The sequence below is a fragment of the Saccoglossus kowalevskii genome, chromosome 7 (genome assembly GCF_978046115.1).
Source record: "Saccoglossus kowalevskii chromosome 7, keSacKowa6.1, whole genome shotgun sequence".
Taxonomy (NCBI): domain Eukaryota; kingdom Metazoa; phylum Hemichordata; class Enteropneusta; family Harrimaniidae; genus Saccoglossus; species Saccoglossus kowalevskii.
In genome coordinates this window covers 16,865,691-16,890,630 of record NC_140647.1, presented here as the reverse complement: position 1 = coordinate 16,890,630, position 24,940 = coordinate 16,865,691, and the positions used below count along the sequence as shown (strand labels likewise).

General features: G+C 36.5%; 1 protein-coding gene across 1 annotated transcript; it reads left to right on the top strand.

The window, feature by feature from the left end:
• Positions 1-1,900: 1,900 nt before the first annotated feature.
• Positions 1,901-24,735, top strand: LOC100366670 (uncharacterized). Its single transcript, XM_085501175.1, has 8 exons — positions 1,901-2,105; positions 4,505-6,397; positions 7,384-7,514; positions 9,240-9,392; positions 14,958-15,083; positions 20,118-20,279; positions 20,798-20,905; positions 21,678-24,735. Exons 2-8 carry the CDS (start codon positions 4,588-4,590, stop codon positions 21,849-21,851), a joined length of 2,664 nt encoding a protein of 887 aa, XP_085357301.1. The 5' UTR covers positions 1,901-2,105; positions 4,505-4,587; the 3' UTR covers positions 21,852-24,735.
• The last annotated feature ends 205 nt before the right edge of the window (positions 24,736-24,940 follow it).

Sequence of the window (24,940 nt, the reverse complement as noted above, 5' to 3'; positions counted from 1 at the left end):
TAGAATCAGAGGACTTGTCCCCAGGTAGATCTTAATCAGGGGACTTGTCCCAAGGTAGATCTTAATCAGGGGACTTGTCCCAAGGTAGATCAGAATCAGGGGACTTGTCCCAAGGTAGATCAGAATCAGGGGACTTGTCCCAAGGTAGATCTTAATCAGAGGACTTGTCCCAAGGTAGATCTTAATCAGGGGACTTGTCCCAAGGGAGATCGTAATCAGGGGACTTGTCCCAAGGGAGATCGTAATCAGGGAACTTGTCCCAAGGTTTATTTTAATTTGTACAACTATTATACCTTGTACATTTTAGTATACACCCTTAGACCAGAACCATGTGTGACCTTTGCGTGACGTCACTCATGAATAGCTATTGTATAACACTGGAATGTAAGGAAGATGTAATATAAAATATGACAAATATTTAGTGTTGAACAGTCTCTCGTTATTTGTTAAGAATAATGTTGATGTAATATTGGCATGTACATATAGCATCACATGTCATGCATAGACATAATTCCTACAATTTACATACACCCATAATTTACATAAATAATATCTTCACTTGATATATCAGTAAATACGACTGGTACATTGACGTCTGATGTAAGTACACATATGGTACAAATGTATCAAGTGCTCAGTTCCATGGTGTTTAAATCATTACTATGGGTACACAACGTAATATATATATATATATATAGTCTATATGTGGGAGTCGATTATTCCAAAACAAAAGTGCTCAATACAAAGTATATGTAGAGCGGATAAATACGGTAATAGAGGAATTAATACACAACTACATGAATATTAAAACTCGACAGCACTGTTTCGTAAGGTATAAGTAACTCGCTCGTCAGGAGCTTTATGAGGTACTTGTACCTTACGAAACAGTGCTGTCGAGTTTCAATATTCATGTACATGTAGTTGTGTATTAATTCCTCTATTACCGTATATATAAATATATATATGGCAAATTAAATAACACAGTTTTCTCAAACCAAGCATCGAATTAACTCTGTGGCATAAGCACTATTATTCCATGCTATTATTCATACATTTTAATTAGCAGTAACTGATTAATATAAATCTCCACGTTATGCTCCTCAACTTGTAGGCTGATAAACGGATGAAAAGCAATTTGGTATAAAATTCTGTGCACAAATTATACACACTACTATGAAGTTCCATCACTTCAGATGACAGTACATGTGTACTTTTTGCTGCTGCGGTATGCAACAATAATACATCTTGAATTTTCAAGGTGAATGTTCCGGCAAAGCACTCCACTATCGTTGTGGAGGGAGGAATGTCGGCGGACGATGCAATACTACTACAAATGCAATCTCTCACATGCCAACTAATTATTAAATAATTCATAAACAATAAACTTTCTCCTCGCACCTCTGTTGTCTGGTTGCTGACGGCCAAGTTGTGAGCCACACGCGCACGCGCATGGGATCATTATCCCATGGGGGGGGGGGTGTCCACAACGCACTGCGCGGCCTTCTTCTGCTTTTTGGTACATTCACAAGTTTTGCCGTTGGTGGCGTTAGCATTCAATAAGTTGTATTAGTACAGATTGGTCTATTTATTGTATTTCATCTCCTATATTATATGGCGGTCATAGGGCGGTGGTCGTCGCACCGCGTCCTGTTCGATAATGGGTCTCATAGCGACGTATACAACGCGTGTAAAATACTTTGTTTATTTGTTGTCTGTCTGGTCCAATAATTTAATATCTGACCAATAAGTGTTTGTTAGTTTCCCATATTTTTCGATTAGTTGTTTTCTATTTTTTTAATTTTATTATATTACTGGTATTTATTATTGTAGTTACTTCAATTTTATCGGAGGAATTCCAAGTGTTTGGTCAACCACAGTGGTGATCAGCCAGTTACGCATCGGTGGCAATGACGTCATTTGGATGAACCGGAAGTTCTATTTTTCCTGTGGAATTCAGGAGAAAAAAAACATGGCGGACAAGCTGATCTGTTCGTAATGTTCGATACTCTCGTTCAAGATTTTCGTACAAAAAACACTCTACGCGTGTTTCTCGCAAAACTACGCTGTGATCGCAGTTACTCTGGTTCATGAACCTTAAGGTTTGGGTAAGTAATTAGTTTCGGCAAAGCTAGTGATATTGTTCTGTTCTGAGCATGTTTGTGTTGAATGAGACCGACATTGTCGTATCCAGACAGACTCCTTGTCGGGGTTCGACGGTGTTACGTTACATGACACCGGTGTAGAGGAAGTTGGGTCGAAATGACCCGTCCTTATCTGACAAGGTATGTGTAATAACGATATCGTTAAACCAGAGAAGTGTCAGGTGGTTTCTGGTTTGGGATTGAGCTGATTTTAATCAATTTGGGTCTTTGTTTTGAGGGGATTTCCCGGTGATCGTTTCCGCCGGGGACTTCATAGTGGACATTGTACAAAGGGCAAGTGTCAGCCCTGTACTGTTTTAACCTGTTCACTCCCTGGACAAAAATAACACGTACGCACCACCCTCTGTACGTCATGAACGACAGACAGTTTATGCTATCAATGGTGTATTTTATACATTGTGCGTGGGTTGTGATCCTGAAATCCAATTAACAATTCAATAAGTTACGTCCTGTTTCATTTCCTGTTTTCTATGTTTGTTTATTAGCAAATACTAAATAGCTTCTGGCATTTCTCTGACAAGAAATGAACATAAACAGAAGACCAATATAGTGGTCATATAGTGTGTTATTGCATCTTAGGTCTGTGCTTAAATGGGGACTGAAGGATTCCTCCAGCCCTTATCGGTTTGTGCTATTATAAGTGTGTATCTAATCAGGAAATAAAAAAGATACTTTTAGCTCCATGCTGTAATAAATTAACTGTATGCTTGATCTTTAACAGGAACTTTAGCCATCCAAACATGCCATAATGGATATTAAGTAAGATACTCTGTTTTGATGTTTAGGGTATTTTTTATATTGGGGTCGTTGCGGCGCGTTCTACACTGTGAGCATTTCTACGCGTTCCAGCCGATGCTAAGCAAAAACGCTCTAAAGCTGTGTGACTTGTGAATAGATGGAGTGGTACTTCAGTGAGAAAGTAATTTCAGTCACTTCCACGGCACTCAGACATTTTTATCCGAAGAATGATCAAATAACATGCGTTTGAGAATTTCTCAAGTCATTTCAAAAATGTTACCCGGTATTCTTGATAAATTGAGTGATTCACACTGCTGAAACACAATTACTAAAACGAGTATCCGTGGCTGAAAATAACATTTACTAAGTGTATTTCACTGTTTTTTTCAGCAAACAATGCCTTCGGCTCAGGCATCATCAATATTATAGTCATGACCACCATCCCTTGGCCAGGCAACAAATTGTGATATTACCTTCACAAGCATGTGTTATAGCAATTGCCATCTTGAATGTAAAACTTTGCACCAAAATGTTTTCGGAATATCCTATTGGGCTTATATGCACTGTGTGTATGGAAGGACTAGTATGTAGAAATTTCAGAACGAAATGTACTTGCAAAATTAAATACTAAGAACATGTTTTATCTGTGTAAACAACTGTTTTTTATTGTATAACAAAGTAAGTGGTTTAAACCTCAAAATGATGGTATCTTTCATGACATGCTTGTCTCTTCTGATGGGAAGAAATAATGCAAGTGATGTTCTAAATTTGAAAGCAGGTGTTGAATGTTTATCTGAAGGCAACATCGCTAAATCACTAACAAATTTGTCGGCAGACGTGTTGTTAAATGTATGTGTGACGGTAGTAAAGACATTGATTTTAGTGACAAGTAAAAATTACAACATGATTTTCTTTTCTGCGTTCAATACATTTGTGCTATTTACATATTATTTTGGTATTTAGATTAAAAGCAAGTACCAATGTTTGGTCCAGTGGTTTGAATGAACCAGCTTTGAATAATTAGAATTTTATATGTGTTTCTATTGAAGATTCCCTTCTAATAGAGCAAATACATTACAGTATGCAAACTTGATGACATGAGAGGAGACAGGACATGAGTAATAGGGTGTGACTGTCTTCAAAACACCACTGGAGATCTTGGCATTCAGTAATTTATGACTGATCACTTACATGTAAATGTAGCAAGCAATATTCTTTGATCTAATTCTAGATGTAGATGATGACACAATAAATACTGTAAAACTTTTTTTTATTTCTTTTTGCTGGTAATAAAATTGTTGATTTGATATTTGATGACATTTTATTGGAATAAAATTTCATCCAAGTCTCTGTGACTCACTGTCTTAAAAATTCAAAATGAAATGTTCAATGCAACACATTTTTAAAGTTTTCCTGACTTGTGAAACAGTTTAGCACATCAATCAATTTGCTTAACAATAGAATATGTTGTATTCATTTTAAAGATAATTTAGCTCTATTGTTTATTAAAAGAGAGTTGGGATCCCTAATTTACAATGCCTAGGGAGAACCCTGCATTTCTTTTGTTAAATATTCTAATTTTTGTTTTTGCATTTTGTTTGCAGGCCATTGAGTTACTATCTGTCTCCAGCTTCCACGCATATTGGCAAGAATTCTGACTGGACCTAGCAGCTGACCAACTATAACAATGGGTCAGGCTCTAAGTAAAACCCACCAAGATGATGAGACAAGTAGTGCATTTAATGACTCTGTGGTTAGTGCGACTCACTCAGACATCAGCTTTGATTCTTTGAACAAGCAAGGCAAATTAAAAAGTAAAGGAAATAAAATACAGTTCAAGCCGAAATCTTCTTTATCAGGGAGCTATGAGGTGATCGACACGCCTGAAAAAGCGTCTTCATTCGGGAATTTAGGGAATATGTCCATGAGTTCTAGTAGAATGTCTAGTTTAAATAATAGTATGACCAGCTGTGATGAGTTTGAAATCCTGAACTATGAGGGGTCTCCAAAACATTACCGCACTTGGAGGAGACAGAAGAATGCAGCTGCACAAAAAAATAAAGAGGTAGGTTCTAAAAAAGATGTATGTAATACGCCAGTGAAACCAAGCGATGTTAGTTCAGGGATGGACAGCTTTGTTTTGGTGGATACACCAAAAGTGGCAGAGGAATTACAGAAATACGACACTGGTCAGAAAATAAAAGATGTTGCTACTGTTGAACAGGGAAATGGAATTACTGTTTCTCATGGTAAATCTGGGAAAAGTGTGGTAACAAATAGTAGACATGGGGTTGGAATAGACAATGGTGTATCTGCAGATAAATCTATGAAAGCAAGGGGAGTGGCATCAATAGAAAAGACAAAATCGAATGTGTCAAGTGTAAAAGTAGAGACAACACAATCTGTGAAGTTTAGTACTGTTCGAGAGACAGACCTAGATGTTGTAATTCACAACTCCCCTAAGCCCATTACCACTCAGTTATTGTGCAGCTCTCCTGCCAGTTCTCAGCAACCCACTCCCATTGATAAATACGGAAAGTCAAGTCGGCGTGCGAACTCACTTGATAACAGAACAAGGAACACTCCATCACAGATTATGGACTTGTCAGGTCAAATCGACGTCAGGGACCAAAAACTAGCTGAAAAATTAAACAGGAGTGTGCCAAATGTTGTTGCATCGAGCTCGTCTTTTCAAAAACGGACTGATTCCTATGTGACGCCAGATGAAATGAAGCAAAAAAGGAAAACTGCTTCACTCTATGGAACACTGCCAAGAAAGAAAGCAATAACAGGTGGTGTGAAGGCAACTGATCTTGACGCCATTGAACAATTGAACCTCTCTCCTGGGGCGTATACCAGTAAAAAGAGTACAGATGATCAGTTTAATTTTCCTCGATCGATGCGTCATTTTTTTCTCAGTCCAGTTTCATCTCATACTAGCATATCATGGGACACTAAGGATCAACCCCAATCAAGTTTAACTCCAAATTATAAAGGGAATAAATCGTTAGTAACAAGTTCATCCATTCAGTCCCAGTCTGTTGCAGTATCAAGTTCACATGTGCAGACCCAGCCTGTTGCAGTCACAAGTACACCCGTGCAGAACCAGTCTGTTGCAGTAAAAATTTCACCAATGCAGACCCAGCCAGTTGCAGTAACACGTTCACCCATGCAGACCCAGTCTCTTGCAGTAACAAGTTCAGAAGTTCAGAGCCAGCCTGTTGCAGTAACACGTTCACCCATGCAGACCCAGTCTCTTGCAGTAACAAGTTTAGAAGTTCAGAGCCAGCCTGTTGCAGTCACAAGTTCACCCGTGCAGAGCCAGCCTGTTGTAGTAACAAATTCACATGTGCAGAGCCAGCCTGTTGCAGTAACAAGTTCACACGTGCAGAGCCAGTCTTTTGCACAGTCTAAAGTGATGAATGTTTCAAGTAATCCAGTGTTAAAAATGAATAAAGATACACGCATATATGGAAGAGACGGTGCAGACTCTACTGGTAAGTTTCTAATATCTAAATCAGAAAATAGGAACAAACCATTTCATATATTTATGTACTCTAATCAAATTTGTTCAAAACAGCAACATAGTTAGCCACAGCCCACTGTTAATACTGAATTGTTTTGCCCCCCCCCCCTTTTTTTTATAGAGATTGTAAATGGGGAGATTGTAAATACAGGCCTTGCCTTTTGAAAAGGGATGGAGAGTGAAAAAAGCTCTCCTAAGAGACTAGTTATGGGAGTGATTTGAATGTGCGTCCGTGTATTTGTCATCAGGCATGAAAAGGACATACAAAAAAAAACTCAATATTAAAAAACTGTACACGCGCACGGCAGATATGGTGCGAAAGTTTCACAGAAAACAACCCAAAACTTGTTGAAGCTTGTATCTATTGAAATTGGAATCTTTTCAACATGTGAAAAACAGGAAAAGTCTTGTAAAGCATCATATATTACATTGCAAATCAGTCATTGTTTTTTGAACTTCAAATACATGTTTTTTTTTGCAAAATTAGCAGCGTTTTTTTCTTGTTTTAGCGTTCATACCAGTAATATAATATTAAGATCAACAGTGTGGATATATAATCCTCAGAATACTTGCTAACCTGCATCTTTACTGTAATTTATTTATAGTTCAGAAAATAAAATAAATTGTCCGACTAGAGCTCAGACGTCTGGGGTATAATGTATACTGTAATATGCATGTTAGTTAAACAAACTGTGTATTTGTTTTTATCTACATTAACTAATATATTGAAATGATGCATATCTAACTATTTTACAGAACACGTGGATGGCTATTACAAAATACATAAACATAATTTTTGTTTTAAAAATACGTTTAATGGACTAGTAATTACAAAATGTGTATTTATTACAGACATTTTTTATCACAAAAAAAAACATGCATTTTATTACAAAATGTGTCAAAATTATTAACTATTAAATACAGCAGTACAATGTCCTATTGCCTTTATACTTGCAGAGAATTGCAATGCAGCCAGAGGTGGACTGCCAGTCAGGGTATCTACAAACATTAGTGACAAAAAACGAATCTCACATTATGTGACAACAGAATGGAAAGGAAACACTGTTAATGCCAACGCTATGAGAAAGGTAAGTGTAACACTTATCACTCACGTCAATCTTAAGGACGAGACTTTATTTGAAATATTACAATGTTACTTCTCATAAAACATGATTTACTTATTTCTTTCATGCATCCTCTTTCATGCATCCTATCACTTAACAAGATATTTCTGTGAAAATGCTTAATTATTTGACCAATATTATTCTTGCATTTATTGTTTACTTTATTTTAGCTCGAATAAATTTTCGCTTTTTGGGTGTTTTGTATGGATTTTATTTTCACTGATTCCTGATGAGTTGAATGTAAAATATAGGAAAAAAAACATATTCGCTGGATTTTATTTTCACTGAATTATGTCTTCAGCGAAAATAGCAAAAATTAATTCCAAGCAAAAATAAAGTACCAGTACTCTACAGTAAATGTTGATTCCTGAATATGTTAGATTAATTAAAACCTAGCGAATATTGCTTTCCCCCCCCCCCACAATGTATTGGTTCTGTCACAAAATATTGAACTTAAAACCATGCAACTTGGAATACATTTTATCTCAGTGACTATTTCTCCTTTCCCAGTACCTCAGTACATGTACTGTGAACACATGTACCTTAAACCTTGACTAGGATATACACAGCATCATGTGTTTTAATTTTCTTCAAGTGTTGAATATTTGAGGAAATCTTGTCAAAGGTTTTAAATGCAACTTGCTATAAATTATACACACAGTGTTTAGATATGGAGGTGGCAATGATGATACAGACAACTAATGTTTATTACCACTTGTACCCTGCCCCAGATTGGTCTCTCTCTCTCTGCAAAGTTCTCTGACCTAATTGTGTAGGAAATCTCAACCTTTGGGTAGCCTAGATGGCGTAATGGGGCACATCATCTATATGTCATGTCAGACATTGACTTAAATTACTATAAATTGTCTGTTATTGGTTGGCTATTTAGAATGAACATACAGTTTCTCCCAATACTGATTTAAACTTGTTTCATGCAATGTATATCAGCAATCCGTGATTATCTTCGGAGATTATTCTGCTGCTTAATATTGACATCTTTTAGTAATGTGCAGTGTGACTTGTTATGAACAGAGCATTAACAACTTGGGTGGTATTCAGTGACATGTTGTTGTGGGCGGACTAGGCTATTGTTCACTGCTTGCTAACACAAGCACAGAGATGATAAAAGGACTGTGACACGAGACATTACAAGTCAACACAAGTATACCAGATCTTTGGCTAAACTGTAATAATATCCCAGGCAATACAGCTCTCTTTAAAATTAACATGCCAGTTGCAGTGTGATTCACCATACAGTGCATGTTTATATTTTGTATGAACAAATTATTGCACATGAGTAGAATGCTTATGACTAATATTCAACACTTGTGTGGTAATGATTATGGAACTTTAATATTCTGTGCAATTCTGTCTTTGAAACATTGTGTTTACTTGTAACTGAAAATGCTGACCAGATACATGTGCACTGTTAAATACAGTACTTTATTTTAGCTGGAATCCATTTTCGCTGTAAAGATTTTTTGGGTGATTTTTGATGAGTTGAATGTAGTAAAAAGGGTATATTTGCTGGATATTAATTCCACTGAGTCATCTCTACTGCGAAATTAACAAAAATAGATTCTAAGTGGAAATACAGTTTTTTACAGTGTAAAATATTTATTTTTAAATGGTTAAAATTTGCTGCAAATTTAAGAATAGTTTTTAATTCTGTGTGTTTGATGTATTTAGGGATATGGAAAGATACTTTCGCTATTAGAATGCGACTATCTAAGGATAATCCGTGGTGATAATTATTGCGCAGTTCGAGCTCCATTATATCAATCACTTGTTAATGACGTTATTAATATTAAACTTGGACATGACCTTGAAAAAATCACACAGGTATGTATATAAATGTGATGTACATCTTTTTGAGTTACTCTTCAAAGTCTGGTTGTTCAAAGTCAATGTGCTCTTACTGCATGGCCTTAGTATTATATTTTAGTGTGTCGTCTAATAAACAGGTAATAAATCTTGGTAATTACAATTGTACATGTCACTGATTGACTGTCCATCATTTAGGCTAATTTATCAATATATTTATAACAGCTGACTAAGGAATCCCTAGTCAGCAATTCACTGCAATTAAGGAGTCATTGTTTTGCAATTCGAGAAATGTGTTCATACTTTTCTTAAAAACATTAAGGCTCATTGATATGTTAATTATATATACTGAAAAGTTTGATGTATTAAAACTTAAATAGCTACCATTTATACACAAATTAGCCACTATTCACAAACAAATCAACCTCATTCAAATACAATTAGCCTCATTCATAAACTATTTGGTCTCATTGGAACACAAATTAGCCTCATTGGAACATAAATTAGTCTCATTGGAACATAAATTAGTCTCATTGGAACATAAATTAGTCTCATTGGAACATAAATTAGTCTCATTGGAACATAAATTAGTCTCATTGGAACATAAATTAGTCTCATTGGAACATAAATTAGTCTCATTGGAACATAAATTAGTCTCATTGGAACATAAATTAGTCTCATTGGAACATAAATTAGTCTCATTGGAACATAAATTAGTCTCATTGGAACATAAATTAGTCTCATTGGAACATAAATTAGTCTCATTGGAACACAAATTAGTCTCATTGGAACACAAATTAATCTCATTGGAATACAAGTTAGCCTCATTGGAACACAAGTTAGCCTCATTGGAACACAAGTTAGCCTCATTGGAACACAAGTTAGCCTCATTGGAATACTAGTTAGCCTCATTGGAACACAAGTTAGCCTCATTGGAACACAAGTTAGCCTCATTGGAACACAAGTTAGCCTTATTGGAACACAAGTTAGCCTCATTGGAATACTAGTTAGCCTCATTGGAACACAAGTTAGCCTCATTGGAACACAAGTTAGCCTCATTGGAACACAAGTTAGCCTCATTGGAACACAAGTTAGCCTTATTGGAACACAAGTTAGCCTCATTGGAATACTAGTTAGCCTCATTGGAACACAAGTTAGCCTCATTGGAACACAAGTTAGCCTCATTGGAACACAAGTTAGCCTCATTGGAACACAAGTTAGCCTCATTGGAACACAAGTTAGCCTCATTGGAACACAAGTTAGCCTCATTGGAACACAAGTTAGCCTCATTGGAACACAAGTTAGCCTCATTGGAACACAAGTTAGCCTCATTGGAACACAAGTTAGCCTCATTGGAACACAAGTTAGCCTCATTGGAACACAAGTTAGCCTCATTGGAACACAAGTTAGCCTCATTGGAACACAAGTTAGCCTCATTGGAACACAAGTTAGTCTCATTGGAACACAAATTAATCTCATTGGAATACAAGTTAGCCTCATTGGAACACAAGTTAGCCTCATTGGAACACAAGTTAGCCTTATTGGAACACAAGTTAGCCTCATTGGAATACTAGTTAGCCTCATTGGAACACAAGTTAGCCTCATTGGAACACAAGTTAGCCTCATTGGAACACAAGTTAGCCTTATTGGAACACAAGTTAGCCTCATTGGAATACTAGTTAGCCTCATTGGAACACAAGTTAGCCTCATTGGAACACAAGTTAGCCTCATTGGAACACAAGTTAGCCTCATTGGAACACAAGTTAGCCTCATTGGAACACAAGTTAGCCTCATTGGAACACAAGTTAGCCTCATTGGAACACAAGTTAGCCTCATTGGAACACAAGTTAGCCTCATTGGAACACAAGTTAGCCTCATTGGAACACAAGTTAGCCTCATTGGAACACAAGTTAGCCTCATTGGAACACAAGTTAGCCTCATTGGAACACAAGTTAGCCTCATTGGAACACAAGTTAGCCTCATTGGAACACAAGTTAGCCTCATTGGAACACAAGTTAGCCTCATTGGAACACAAGTTAGCCTCATTGGAATACAAGTTAGCCTCATTGGAACACAAGTTAGCCTCATTGGAACACAAGTTAGCCTCATTGGAACACAAGTTAGCCTCATTGGAACACAAGTTAGCCTCATTGGAACACAAGTTAGCCTCATTGGAACACAAGTTAGCCTCATTGGAACACAAGTTAGCCTCATTGGAACACAAGTTAGCCTCATTGGAACACAAGTTAGCCTCATTGGAACACAAATTAGCCTCATTGGAACACAAATTACCTCATTTGAACACAAATTAACCTCACTGAAACACAAATTAACCTCACTGAAACACAAGTTAGCCTCACTGGAATGCAAGTTAGCCTCATTGGAACACAAGTTAGCCTCATTGGAACACAAGTTGGCCTCATTGGAACACAAGTTGGCCTCATTGGAACACAAATCAGTCTCATTTGAACACAAATCAGTCTCATTTGAACACAAATTAACCTCATTGGAACACAAATTAGCCTCATTGGAACACAAGTTAGCCTCATTGGAATACAAGTTAGCCTCATTGGAATACAAGTTAGCCTCATTGGAACACAAGTTAGCCTCATTGGAACACAAGTTAGCCTCATTGAAACACAAGTTAGCCTCATTGGAACACAAGTTAGCCTCATTGGAACACAAGTTAGCCTCATTGGAATACAAGTTAGCCTCATTGGAATACAAGTTAGCCTCATTGGAACACAAGTTAGCCTCATTGGAACACAAGTTAGCCTCATTGGAACACAAGTTAGCCTCATTGGAATACAAGTTAGCCTCATTGGAACACACGTTAGCCTCATTGGAACACAAGTTAGCCTCATTGGAACACAAGTTAGCCTCATTGGAACACAAGTTAGCCTCATTGGAACACAAGTTAGCCTCATTGGAACACAAGTTAGCCTCATTGGAACACAAGTTAGCCTCATTGGAACACAAGTTAGCCTCATTGGAACACAAGTTAGCCTCATTGGAACACAAGTTAGCCTCATTGGAATACAAGTTAGCCTCATTGGAATACAAGTTAGCCTCATTGGAACACAAGTTAGCCTCATTGGAACACAAGTTAGCCTCATTGGAACACAAGTTAGCCTCATTGGAACACAAGTTAGCCTCATTGGCACACAAGTTAGCCTCATTGGCACACAAGTTAGCCTCATTGGCACACAAGTTAGCCTCATTGGCACACAAGTTAGCCTCATTGGAACACAAGTTAGCCTCATTGGAACACAAGTTAGCCTCATTGGAACACAAGTTAGCCTCATTGGAACACAAGTTAGCCTCATTGGAACACAAGTTAGCCTCATTGGAACACAAGTTAGCCTCATTGGAATACAAGTTAGCCTCATTGGAACACAAGTTAGCCTCATTGGAACACAAGTTAGCCTCATTGGAATACAAGTTAGCCTCATTGGAACACAAGTTAGCCTCATTGGAACACAAGTTAGCCTCATTGGAACACAAGTTAGCCTCATTGGAATACAAGTTAGCCTCATTGGAACACAAGTTAGCCTCATTGGAACACAAGTTAGCCTCATTGGAATACAAGTTAGCCTCATTGGAACACAAGTTAGCCTCATTGGAACACAAGTTAGCCTCATTGGAATACAAGTTAGCCTCATTGGAACACAAGTTAGCCTCATTGGAACACAAGTTAGCCTCATTGGAACACAAGTTAGCCTCATTGGAACACAAGTTAGCCTCATTGGAATACAAGTTAGCCTCATTGGAACACAAGTTAGCCTCATTGGAACACAAGTTAGCCTCATTGGAACACAAGTTAGCCTCATTGGAACACAAGTTAGCCTCATTGGAACACAAGTTAGCCTCATTGGAATACAAGTTAGCCTCATTGGAACACAAGTTAGCCTCATTGGAATACAAGTTAGCCTCATTGGAACACAAGTTAGCCTCATTGGAACACAAGTTAGCCTCATTGGAACACAAGTTAGCCTCATTGGAATACAAGTTAGCCTCATTGGAATACAAGTTAGCCTCATTGGAATACAAGTTAGCCTCATTGGAATACAAGTTAGCCTCATTGGAATACAAGTTAGCCTCATTGGAACACAAGTTAGCCTCATTGGAATACAAGTTAGCCTCATTGGAACACAAGTTAGCCTCATTGGAACACAAGTTAGCCTCATTGGAACACAAGTTAGCCTCATTGGAACACAAGTTAGCCTCATTGGAATACAAGTTAGCCTCATTGGAACACAAGTTAGCCCCATTGGAACACAAGTTAGCCTCATTGGAATACAAGTTAGCCTCATTGGAACACAAGTTAGCCTCATTGGAATACAAGTTAGCCTCATTGGAATACAAGTTAGCCTCATTGGAATACAAGTTAGCCTCATTGGAACACAAATCAGTCTCATTTGAACACAAATCAGTCTCATTTGAACACAAATTAACCTCATTGGAACACAAATTAGCCTCATTGGAATACAAATTAGCCTCATTAAAACACAAATTAGCCTCATTGGAACACAAATTAGCCTCATTGGAACACAAGTTAGCCTCATTGGAACACAAGTTGGCCTCGTTGGAACACAAGTTAGCCTCGTTGGAACACAAATCAGCCTCGTTGGAACACAAATTAACCTCATTGGAACACAAATTAGCCTCGGAACACAAATTAGCCTCGTTGGAACACAAGTTAGCCTCATTGGAACACAAGTTGGCCTCGTTGGAACACAAGTCAGCCTCGTTGGAACACAAATCAGCCTCGTTGGAACACAAATTAACCTCATTGGAACACAAATTAGCCTCATTAGAACAGAAATCTGCCTCATTGGAACTCAAATTAGCCTCATTGGAACACAAATTAGCCTCATTGGAACACAAACCGGCCTTATTGGAACACAAATTACCAACTATTCATACACAAACTAGCCACTATTCAAACTCAAATTAGTCGTACACACATTCATATACAAATTATTCGCATTACACTACACAAATTAGCCACCACTCATACACAAATTAGCCACCACTCATACACAAATTAGCCACCACTCATACACAAATTAGCCACCTCTCATACACAAATTAGCCACCACTCTTACACAAATTAGCCACCACTCTTACACAAATTAGCCACCACTCTTACACACATTAGCCACCACTCATACACACATTAGCCACCACTCATAAACAAATTAGCCACCACTCATAAACAAATTAGCCACCACTCATACACAAATTAGCCACCACTCATACACAAATTAGCCACCACTCATACACAAATTAGCCACCACTCATACACAAATTAGCCACCACTCATACACAAATTAGCCACCACTCATACACAAGTTACTAGTAGCATTATTCATACACAATTAAGTTAGCAATATGCATGCACAAGTTAGCATTATTCAGACATAAGTTCTTTGGCTTCATATACTCACAATATGCACTGTGAACATGTAATAGAATTAAAAACAGTAGAAGTTCAATGTTAATGAGACAAATGCATTCAAGCTCAGAAAGGCCTGTGGTGTATTCAGTTTGACATCCTATGTGTAAATTGCTTCACTCTAGGTGCCTGATTGGTTTATCAGCAGTGGATATCACTGGGTATCTGATTGGTCATTTGCTCATCGCTTTGGTGATGTTAAAAACACTGTGCAAACTATGAAACACTGCCTGAGGGTTCTTGAGGAACAGGTAAGAACAGCAACTTATCATGTTATTGTGTGTGATGGTTAACTATGCCTTAGAAGAGGTTAGTCCTATCTTGAGGTGATCACCATGTACCGTTTTGTCTATGGTCAAATAGACCATTTTCTGTTCACTGCGAGAATCACGCGTTATGCGTGAAATCGAACGTAAAAACAGGACAAACAAAGGTCATAGCGTCGTAGTCGCGTCAAACATCGTGTGGGATTCGACAAACGCGAAAGTATTTCGGGGACATTTCCATGCTTAATAATGTGCTGTCCACATTTGATGATAGGCAATTTCGATTAAGGTAGCGAGAAGGGAAATTTTCACTTTTTTCTTGATTTTTCACAAATTGATAAAACGGTTACTTTAGACCTTGATACATCACCCCGGGTTTACAAAAGATCGAAATTGCGAAATAACGTTGCTCAAATTAGTGTTTTAAAACACTAGCAGAAAAGACTACAACTGGCGTTTCGTGGATATTTGCATAATGTTTATCTTTGAAAGGGTTTAAATGATAACATCTTATCTGTATACTCTGTTGTTGACGATTCTGATATAACGGGTGATAAGCTTCCAGTTGCAAACAATGCGTGTTTATCTAACGTCCATTGTCAGCATTATTGTCAGTCGAGACTTCGACCGAGAAACATGGTCATACAGTACTCATTTCGCCCCACCTTCCGCTTTTACATCGACCGCTTATCGCTTAATTTCCGACCGCATTTTAATCGAGTTTTGTTTTCGCTCGCTCGCTCGCTCATTGAAAACATTGACCGCGCGCCCAAACACTGATCACTGGCACATGGATGGTTGAAATGGTGGTTTTGATAGTAAAGTGTGAACATACAACTAGTATTAACTATTATTACATTCTGAACGACACTTCAAATCTAATAGTTGTATTACACTTGTATCGTGAAAGCAACTGAACTGGGACCTCTTGTTACATGTTTTGGGTGCTTGTTCTAGATGTAATATTTTTTTTAATGAGACAGTTACGTGAAAAAAAGCCTAGGTAACTCCTTTTGAGAGAGCAGAGAAACGAGGAAATGTTAGTGATTAATTCCAAAAATAACGATACCGAATCCACATCGGTCCACGTCTGGTAAAATTTGACATTGAATTTTTAAAATTAAGTCACGATCATTGAACGAGTTCGGTCTATACCGTATACGTACCATAAAAGTGTTCCCACAACAAATATTTTCGACTAAAAACGGCCATATGCCCTGAAAGAATCGAACAGAGCTTGACATGTATGAATAATTTATTGGGCTTAAAAGAAAAACGTGTCAAATTTAGTTACTAGTATAGCCATAACTTTTTTAGCGCGGAAGTTGCCAACAAATGTAAAAAAAAATCGTGAATTTCATAGATTCGAATAAAATAAAGCAAGCGATTGATAAGGATGATTATTAATATTTTCCCCGATGCTCTTCGAATTTTATTTTTTTATTTCAAGGTAAGAAATGGCTAGTTGAAGTTGCATTGTCTTCAATGCGGTTGTTTCACCGCGAACAACTCTAGCTCTGTTTTTGCATGGTTTAGTTTTGCGATGTAAAATAAAATATATATTAAAATAATAATACTTGTTTAATTATTTGGGGTTTCAGCCCACAAATTACGGACATGATCCCCATGAATTACGGTCAATGTTTGTCTTCTCTCGGCTGATTGTCACGGTGTTGATCGACGCTCTTCCTAAACTCAGCCTGAGTATGGAGAAACCAACGGGGATCGACATTCCAAACAAACAATCGAAATTATCAACGAAAGACGAGATTTTTCTAGATATTTACAAACATACTGTCATGACAAACATATGTAAAATTAACAAATACACAAAGAGGTGTAATATTAGGTTTTATTTTAGGCTTAGAAATATTTTCTTCCACTCAGCCCATGCATGTAACTGCCATTTAGATTTACGGTCCTTCAGCATCGGGGGGAAACAACAATAGTTATACAAAACACATTGCGAAGACTCAACAATCAGGAAAGAAACCTCAGACAACCATGTCGTACTTGTGTTGAAATACATTTTGTATTTCACGTCAGAATATTGTTTAAAATAAAATATTCAGTCCAGGCCAAATCGAGGTCAAAGGGTCAGGTTGCGTGCATATAATTATAGATAGTTAAAACAAAAAATATGTTGTCAGCTGTTCAACATCTATAAAAAACAGAAAGACATAAGACAATGTGAACCTCGGAAATTATTCTGTTAGTCCGAATTTTAAATGCGCGCGAGCGAGCGAGCAGGTGGGCGGTGATATTTCAGGGTTTGCGCGGTCGAAAATAAAGCAGAAATTGTCCGGTCGAATTCAACAAGCGGTCGCAAAAACGAGAAAAAAAGGTGATTGGAAAGTGGAAGCGGGCGGGAGGTTGTGCGAAAGGAGTACTGTAACTTTGCACAACTTTCTTTTAAGTCGTTTTATTTTCCAAGTCAATATTCTATTTTACTAATACATTTTTTTTCTAACGCAATGGCGAAGAAAAGAAAGAAAGCGTTGACAGACGAGGCAAAGAAAAATCTGCCACTCAGTGTCGCACTCTGACACAGCAATTTTTTTCAAACATCGGCCATTTTGTTTCACCATGAAAACCGTTTTATTAGATGTCTTATCAGAGACACTTGAAGGATTAGCTTGTTTGTAAACTGTCAGCGTGTACAGTGGTACAGTAATGTTTGTCAGAGGATTATCCTTCGTTGTTCGTTTGCATAACAATGGAAAACCCGAACGTTCCTGAGTACGGACTCAAATGCCAGCAGTTTTCTTCATTTTTCACGCTCGAGCTTGAAATTATTCATTATCTGACACTCTTTATGAGTTCTATGATATCAGTGGTTAATATGTTTGGCCATTTTTAGTGTATATTTATAATAATGCAGCAAATCTACAGTGTTTTATTAACCAAAACTGTTTTTCGCATTTTTCTCGAGTTGAAGTTTTGATCGAGTACGACTGATTGGGACCGCCGCCAAATCAAGTGCGTTAGGACGAGGACATTCAAACTCGCAGTTATCGTTCAAAAGATAATGATGGTGCGAAATATGTCTGGGTTTTTAAAGAAAATGCTTTGTCACAGAATAATAGTCTGTTAAAGGTGCCAAGTATGAAATAATTTAAGGACAAAAAACAAACCTGCATAGAAATCGGAATAATAGCTCTTTTGATTATCGGAGACGCATTTCAATGGGCTTGATTACGGACAATGCATGACGTAAATTTCACCAGGAAATTCCGCAGTGTGCTCTCGCAATCGCGTACTTAGTCATTTTTACAAGGTTCGCCATTTTTGATGTCACGTGATAATTATGTAAACAATGACTGCCCAGTTTGTGCGAACTTGTACCTCTATACTTAGTCTTTTGATATATATAACCTAAATTACTGTTCTGAACGAGACAACAGACAGAGAATGTTTTATTTAAAAACGTCACAAAACCCTTCTCGCTACCTTAAGTAAGGGTATTCGGAAGCAATATTCCTCTGTCGAAGATCGGCCGGTCAATGTAAGCTACGAAATAAAGAAATTCTAGTTCAAAATCAAATCGTTCGATTTTTGCGGCAGACGTTCGATGCGCGTCTTTCATGCATCGCGCGAGATCTCGCAATTGTACGGAAAATCACCTATTAAGTCATATTTTAATGGTCCATCATGCAATGAATGAAATTTTAGGTTTATAGTCACTCATATTCGAGATGCACTTCTAATAGAGCAAATATAATTTTTATTTCATCCTTACATACAGTGGTTGTCAGACCATGGGGGAAAAAAAACTAAAATTCAAACTGATGGTCAATTCTGTATTGAAGGAGCCATTCATGACCATGACAAAACTGTTTTGTTTTTGTTTTTGTTTCAACCTGCACATTCTTGTCACCACAAGATATTGAACACCATACTTGGCTTTCCATTGGTTTTGCATTTATAGTTTCAAGTGATGAAAGTAAATATGAAATACCGTACTCGACCGCGTCAGCGCCCAGGGTCTTTTTTTAGGGGTGGGCACTTACCCGAGCACCCCCCTAGGAAAAGAGTGGAACTGACAATTTTAATTCACCATGTGACAGATTTAGAGGGATATTACATCTTTGAAAGTTTGAGGGAAAATAAAATTACAAAATTAGGTGAGTCGTCATTGACATTGATGAAGAAACAGAAATAGTCGAATATGCACATTTTATTACAATAGTAATTACGTACCACCCGAATTTACGAGATTAAAAATATTTGAGTCTGTTGGAACATGGTCAAAGTCAAAATCTTCATCATTATCGCCACTGATGATTGTGTCCGATCGTACGCAAACTCTTTCCGCCATGATGTATTTGCATTTGACCTGCATCAATGTCCTTTGACCTAATGGGTCAAGTCTGTTATTATCCAATCGAAATGCTGTGTGGTACCGACGCAATTTTTCGATAATTCCCGAAGACCCTCGGGTAACGCAATGCGGAAGTGAATTATCGATGTAGAAGTATGATCTGTTGGAGTTGATTTCGGCGAATAAATGACATGTTTTTGTTTTTTTTAAATGGTAAATAGCATTTTTTATCGGGAAACTGAATACAGCCTGAAATATTTACTGCATTTTACTTTTATTAACAGATCATTGTCAAAGTGTAGTTTACGCACGGCGGTCGATATCCACGCTGTATCTTATAAAAACGATAAATTATTGGCATTTTGTGACCCCGAATATAAAAATTGCATAAAAGTGGGGGTGGGCGCTTGACCGAGCATGGGCACTAACGCGGTCGAGTACGGTACTACTGTAGTATTTATCATTGACAGTATAACAGGTTTCATCTGAATGTAGTATAAAAATCATACATTTATGTGTATGTTTCATAATTTCATTTAAAATGGCCGTCTGTCAGCCATTTAGTGTATATTGCTGACATATATGTACTACATGTATCCTCATTGTTATTGGTTTCTAATGTGTTTAGTAATTTTATACAATTTTCAGCATGTCACATTTTGAAAACTATTTAACAGAGACTGTTATCCTGTTTCTAGATCCTATTGGTGCGTAACACTGCTGTGCCGGCAGATAGAGAAACCCTTATACTGGATGCTTTCAACACCACAGAGACAGATCTATATCTTGTAGAAGCTGTGAAGATATTAATGTTGTACAATGCTATTAGACTCTATGAAGATAATACCACTGGTAAAGAGGTCAGTAGCAGTGTGGTGTTTAAATATAGATTTGGGAGGGGGGGCATAAACAAATCCTTGTCGATGTCTCGCTGTCAACGAAATCTCAGCAGACATTAGCGTCTAATTATCTAATGATAATTTCATGAAATAAAGTAAAATATTGTACTGACATTGAAGAGTAAAGGTATTGAATTTGTATACTTCAAAAAGGAGTACCTGTAATAAGAACCAAAGTGTGAAATCTGTGTAGACTGTGTAAACATTATTAATTCCACTCCGTGTAGACTTGCTTTTTTAAAATAAGGAATTTTCTCATTTTATACTGTAATATTTTTGACAGATCAAGTTAGTTTCAATACATCGACCAATACATGTTGTTTTTTTGTTGTTGTACTAGGTGCCTCTATTTTTTAATTCCACTCTCTGTAGACTTGCTTTTTTAAAGCAAAGAATTTGTTACTGTTATATTTTTGACGGAACAAGTTAGTATATTAATAGAGTTTCAATACATCAACCCATACATGTTGTTTTACTAGGTGCCTGTATTTGTATGGTTAATGTATGCCAGGGATAGTTCATCTAATCCACAGCAGTTGATGAGAAATCATTTAAACTCAGTTGGAGACAGTGCTGGTGTAGAACAGGTATGTATGACTGCATCATTGATATCTCACTGAGGTTAAGGGATTAGTGTTTTCTTCAAATTACTGCATGTTAACTAGTTGTTGAAGTAATCTTAATAATCCTGAAGGTTTCAAGAAACTTAATTTATGTGTCGTAATTTACCATATTGGTCACTAACCTTTTTACCACCTGACTTTCTCTTCCAAATTTATCTGCATTTTTTTTCTTATATTCTTCATGATTTCTTGAAATGAACACTAATTTTGAAGCCAATATTTTGTAAATTTGTAATAAAAAGAAAGAATTGGTGGTAAAAAAGTTTAATAGTACCCACTTTCTACAAGTATCAGTTTGAAATGTCACAATTGAATATGTAATCAGTTTTAGTCGTGGGTGGAAGGGGGTGTTAAAAAAAAATTAGTGAAGGCGTAAATCTAAATACTTGAATATTTGACGTTGCATTCAAACCTTTGTTTACATTAGACGCAATATAGCGCTATAGTCCATGATAGGAATAGAATTCGGTCACTAAATGCAAACTTACGCACAGTGCAAAACGTATTTCATTGTCATTTCAGTATATTATTCCTCAGTAAATTATTTCTGCAAGCTGGAAAAAGGTTTTCAGAAAAATATCGCAAAGTATGCACATGATCTATACAGAATTGCATTGGTTGCTACTACATGCCAATTAATACAATCATTGCAGTACTGCCTTTGTACATACTTTGCGGTATTCTCATGATAACCTTGTATATTACGAAAGTCTTACTTTGACTTGTCCTATTACAGGTGGAGATGTTCTTAATGGGTTATACACTGGGTGTGACATTAAAAGTTGTGAGACCTTCCCAAGTCGAGAAAGACGATTTCATCACCTACTATCCAGATGATCATTTTCATGACTGGAACAAAGTTGTCCTGATAGCGGAAGACGACAGGCATTATAACATCGCATTGAACTGACATAGTACATGATATTGCAAACCCACCAAAAACTATTAATGCACCCACCCATCATTGATTTGCAGCGTACTCCCTTCGTCTGTCCAAGTATATTAATTCAGGTCACTTGCTCCATTCCCGTAAGATGACCATCCAAATTATTAGTAATTTTATAACACAACATTTTAGTGCCTTAAACTAAATCATAGCCTACAATTTTATCATAGTACTATCTATTCAGTGTTTTATAAAGTGTTTTAGAAAGAGTACATTTATTTACATATTGAATACTGTATGTGATTGGGTTTTCGCTAATTTCTGGTTTCAGTGGTTGCTTACACACACCCATACACTCACACATACACACTTCAATGATCCTAAGTGCATATACCACATTTGCACTATTAGAAGTGAACATAAACCTCAAAATTGTATTTATTGTATATTGCATATGTCATTTTGACCAGACAACCTTCTGTACTGATTTAAGCATATGCGCTACTAATTATGCAAATATGGTACATCTTTCACTTTCAGTTCCAGATGTAGAAGACATGAGCATACACTTTTAAGTCATAATTATAAGTACTGTAGATGTATTAATTTTCACTGGTATTTATTTAAACTTTTACAGTAAAACTTATGAGGTCTATTGTAATTTTAAATATTCATGTGGATTTAAATTAGAGAAAAATTACCAAAATTAAAATTAAACGAAAAATTAATGTGTTTACAGTATACTACATTGGTTTGCTGTTGTAATTGAAATTTAGTTTGAATTAACTTATTCTTCTGTTAAAAAATAGATGGTTCCTGCTTTGTGATTATGTCAAGTAATGATCACCAGAATATTGTTTAGCCAGGGTAATTGATCCTCATCATCATTGCGTGCTGAGAACTAAATCATGTGTTAACACTCTTGTATAGTTTAAAAGAAATTTGAATAAGCACATTATGGAAAAAATTATGCCGAATTGGTGGTTTTCCATTCACTGTGTGATCTCTCGTAATACGTGAAAAGTGATCGAACATGCAAAAATGGACTGATTTGATTTTGAACTTGAATAGTTCAAAGACCAATACTAATATGTCTCTCTTTTCAGAGAGAAACTCACACTCGATTTTCATATCAAGCCATTTTGTCATTCGAAATATCCTGATGTTGAAGCCTGAAAGGAAAATACACAATGGTTCTCTTGAGTAAATGAAATTGTATCATTTTTCAAGCATTAAAAAAACAAATCCAAATGATTAAATTACATATTTGTTTTCTCAAACCCGGATTATGTTACTTACAATTATATCGTTTACTGAATATTTATGTCCTTAGCTGTGAATATTTGTTATCCTTGTTTCACCAAGGAGTCTTGCTAATTGGTACATCCTGTATCTACCCCAATTACTGATACCTTGTATATTTGTTATTTGAGTTGATCTTTTCAGCCAACCTTTGTAAGTTAAAAGTAGGGTATATTGCACGTGTTGTATTTGTAATTGTCTACACCAATCAACTGCCACCAAGATACCATTTATGTTTATCATTCTGAGTCTGCTCTGTATTGTGTAATTTATACACACATTTACCTTCATTCGTCAAATCATGTACTTAATTATTGCAGGTGTGGTATTTATATTTGATAGTTCTGTTTGGTAATAGTTGTCCACTAACACATTGCCGTCCTCAATTCTAAACACCCAGTGCGATTACAGCATCCAAGTTACCTACTGATTGTCTGTCGGCATCTAATGTCTGATGGTATTCAAGGCAGCGATTACATTTTAAAAAATCTTTAAAACTATTCACACTGATATCATTTTTCTTTAACCCATGCTTGTTTCATGGCTGTATTACTTATATTCAGTTATTGTTTCTGTTTATTTTGTGGTTTAAGTTAGAAAACATAAGCTTTGTTTGTATGTAGATGTGCTCAGATTCTGTAAACTAAAATTATATTGATAACCCTAGTATTTTAGTCGTGAAGCCCTACGTGTTCACGGAGACTGCTATTTTACTTCCTTTCATACTGCTACATGAAAGAATGGTGACATCAGTTACCCACTTATTAAAAATCAGCCTCTGATTGCATGATTATTGCATGTACAGAATATTAGCATACGTGATGTCATAGCTGGTATCCATGATGTCATAATCAGCATCCATGATGTTGTACTGTAAAATACTTTAATTTATCTGGAAAATAGCAAAAAATAAATTCAAAGTAAATGTAAAGTACTTAACTGTAATTGGCATATTTGATGTCATAATTGTATCCATGATGTCATATTCAGCATATATTAGATATCATTACCAGCATCCATGATGTCATAATTGACTTATGTGATGTCATAATCAGCATCCATGATGTCATAGTTCCCAGTTTTAAGAGATCATGCAAATTAAGTGTCATCATCCATCCATCCATCCACTCCTGAAGGGCTTTGCTTCTAAAATAGTGGCTTCTTGAGATATATGTATGTGATTTGGCATTGTTGCTTTCAATAACATTTGTTATTCCAGTCATCTCCCAGACACACAAGCAGTGGTTTAAAGTTTCTTCATCATTAAATTTGTTTTATTTCATTAAATATCTCCTACTTGTATATGATGATGATATTATATACCTGAAAAACCCAGGTGTAAGAGGAACGTTATCCACTGGTTTTTTTCCCTCTTACCCGATAACTCCAGTTATTTATATCACATAATTATATACGGATACATTATTTAACACAATCATATCTTGACCAAGTGTGAATCCTGCATGTGTAAATTAAATGATGTATAATTAATTAAAATTATGGCTAAAAAAGGAATTTGTTATCTTTATATTGGTTTGGTTTGTTGCTACATGTATTTGCCTTCTTGTCAAGTTGCGTAACAATAAATCATTGTAGAAATCTTGAAGTGTTGCCTTCTTGGTGTTTGCAATATAGTTTCAACATGTTTTGAAGTACTGTAAAAGGATTAATTGTTCACTTATTTTTGCTGACTGGAGAATGCGCTAAATTAAAGCTCAGTTAATATGTAAAATTGAGCTGAGAATACATTATCTAAATATTAAAACCGTGAATTTAAAACCCACTGAAAATGCCTGAAAAGCTAAATCAGT

Bases quoted from the DNA above. Each gene is read 5' to 3' on its own strand.
- LOC100366670 (XM_085501175.1), top strand. From the start codon at position 4,588: ATGGGTCAGGCTCTAAGTAAAACCCACCAAGATGATGAGACAAGTAGT. The intron at 20,280-20,797 runs GTCAGTAGCAGT...TTGTTTTACTAG, and splicing joins ATAATACCACTGGTAAAGAG to GTGCCTGTATTTGTATGGTT. The intron at 20,906-21,677 runs GTATGTATGACT...GTCCTATTACAG, and splicing joins ACAGTGCTGGTGTAGAACAG to GTGGAGATGTTCTTAATGGG.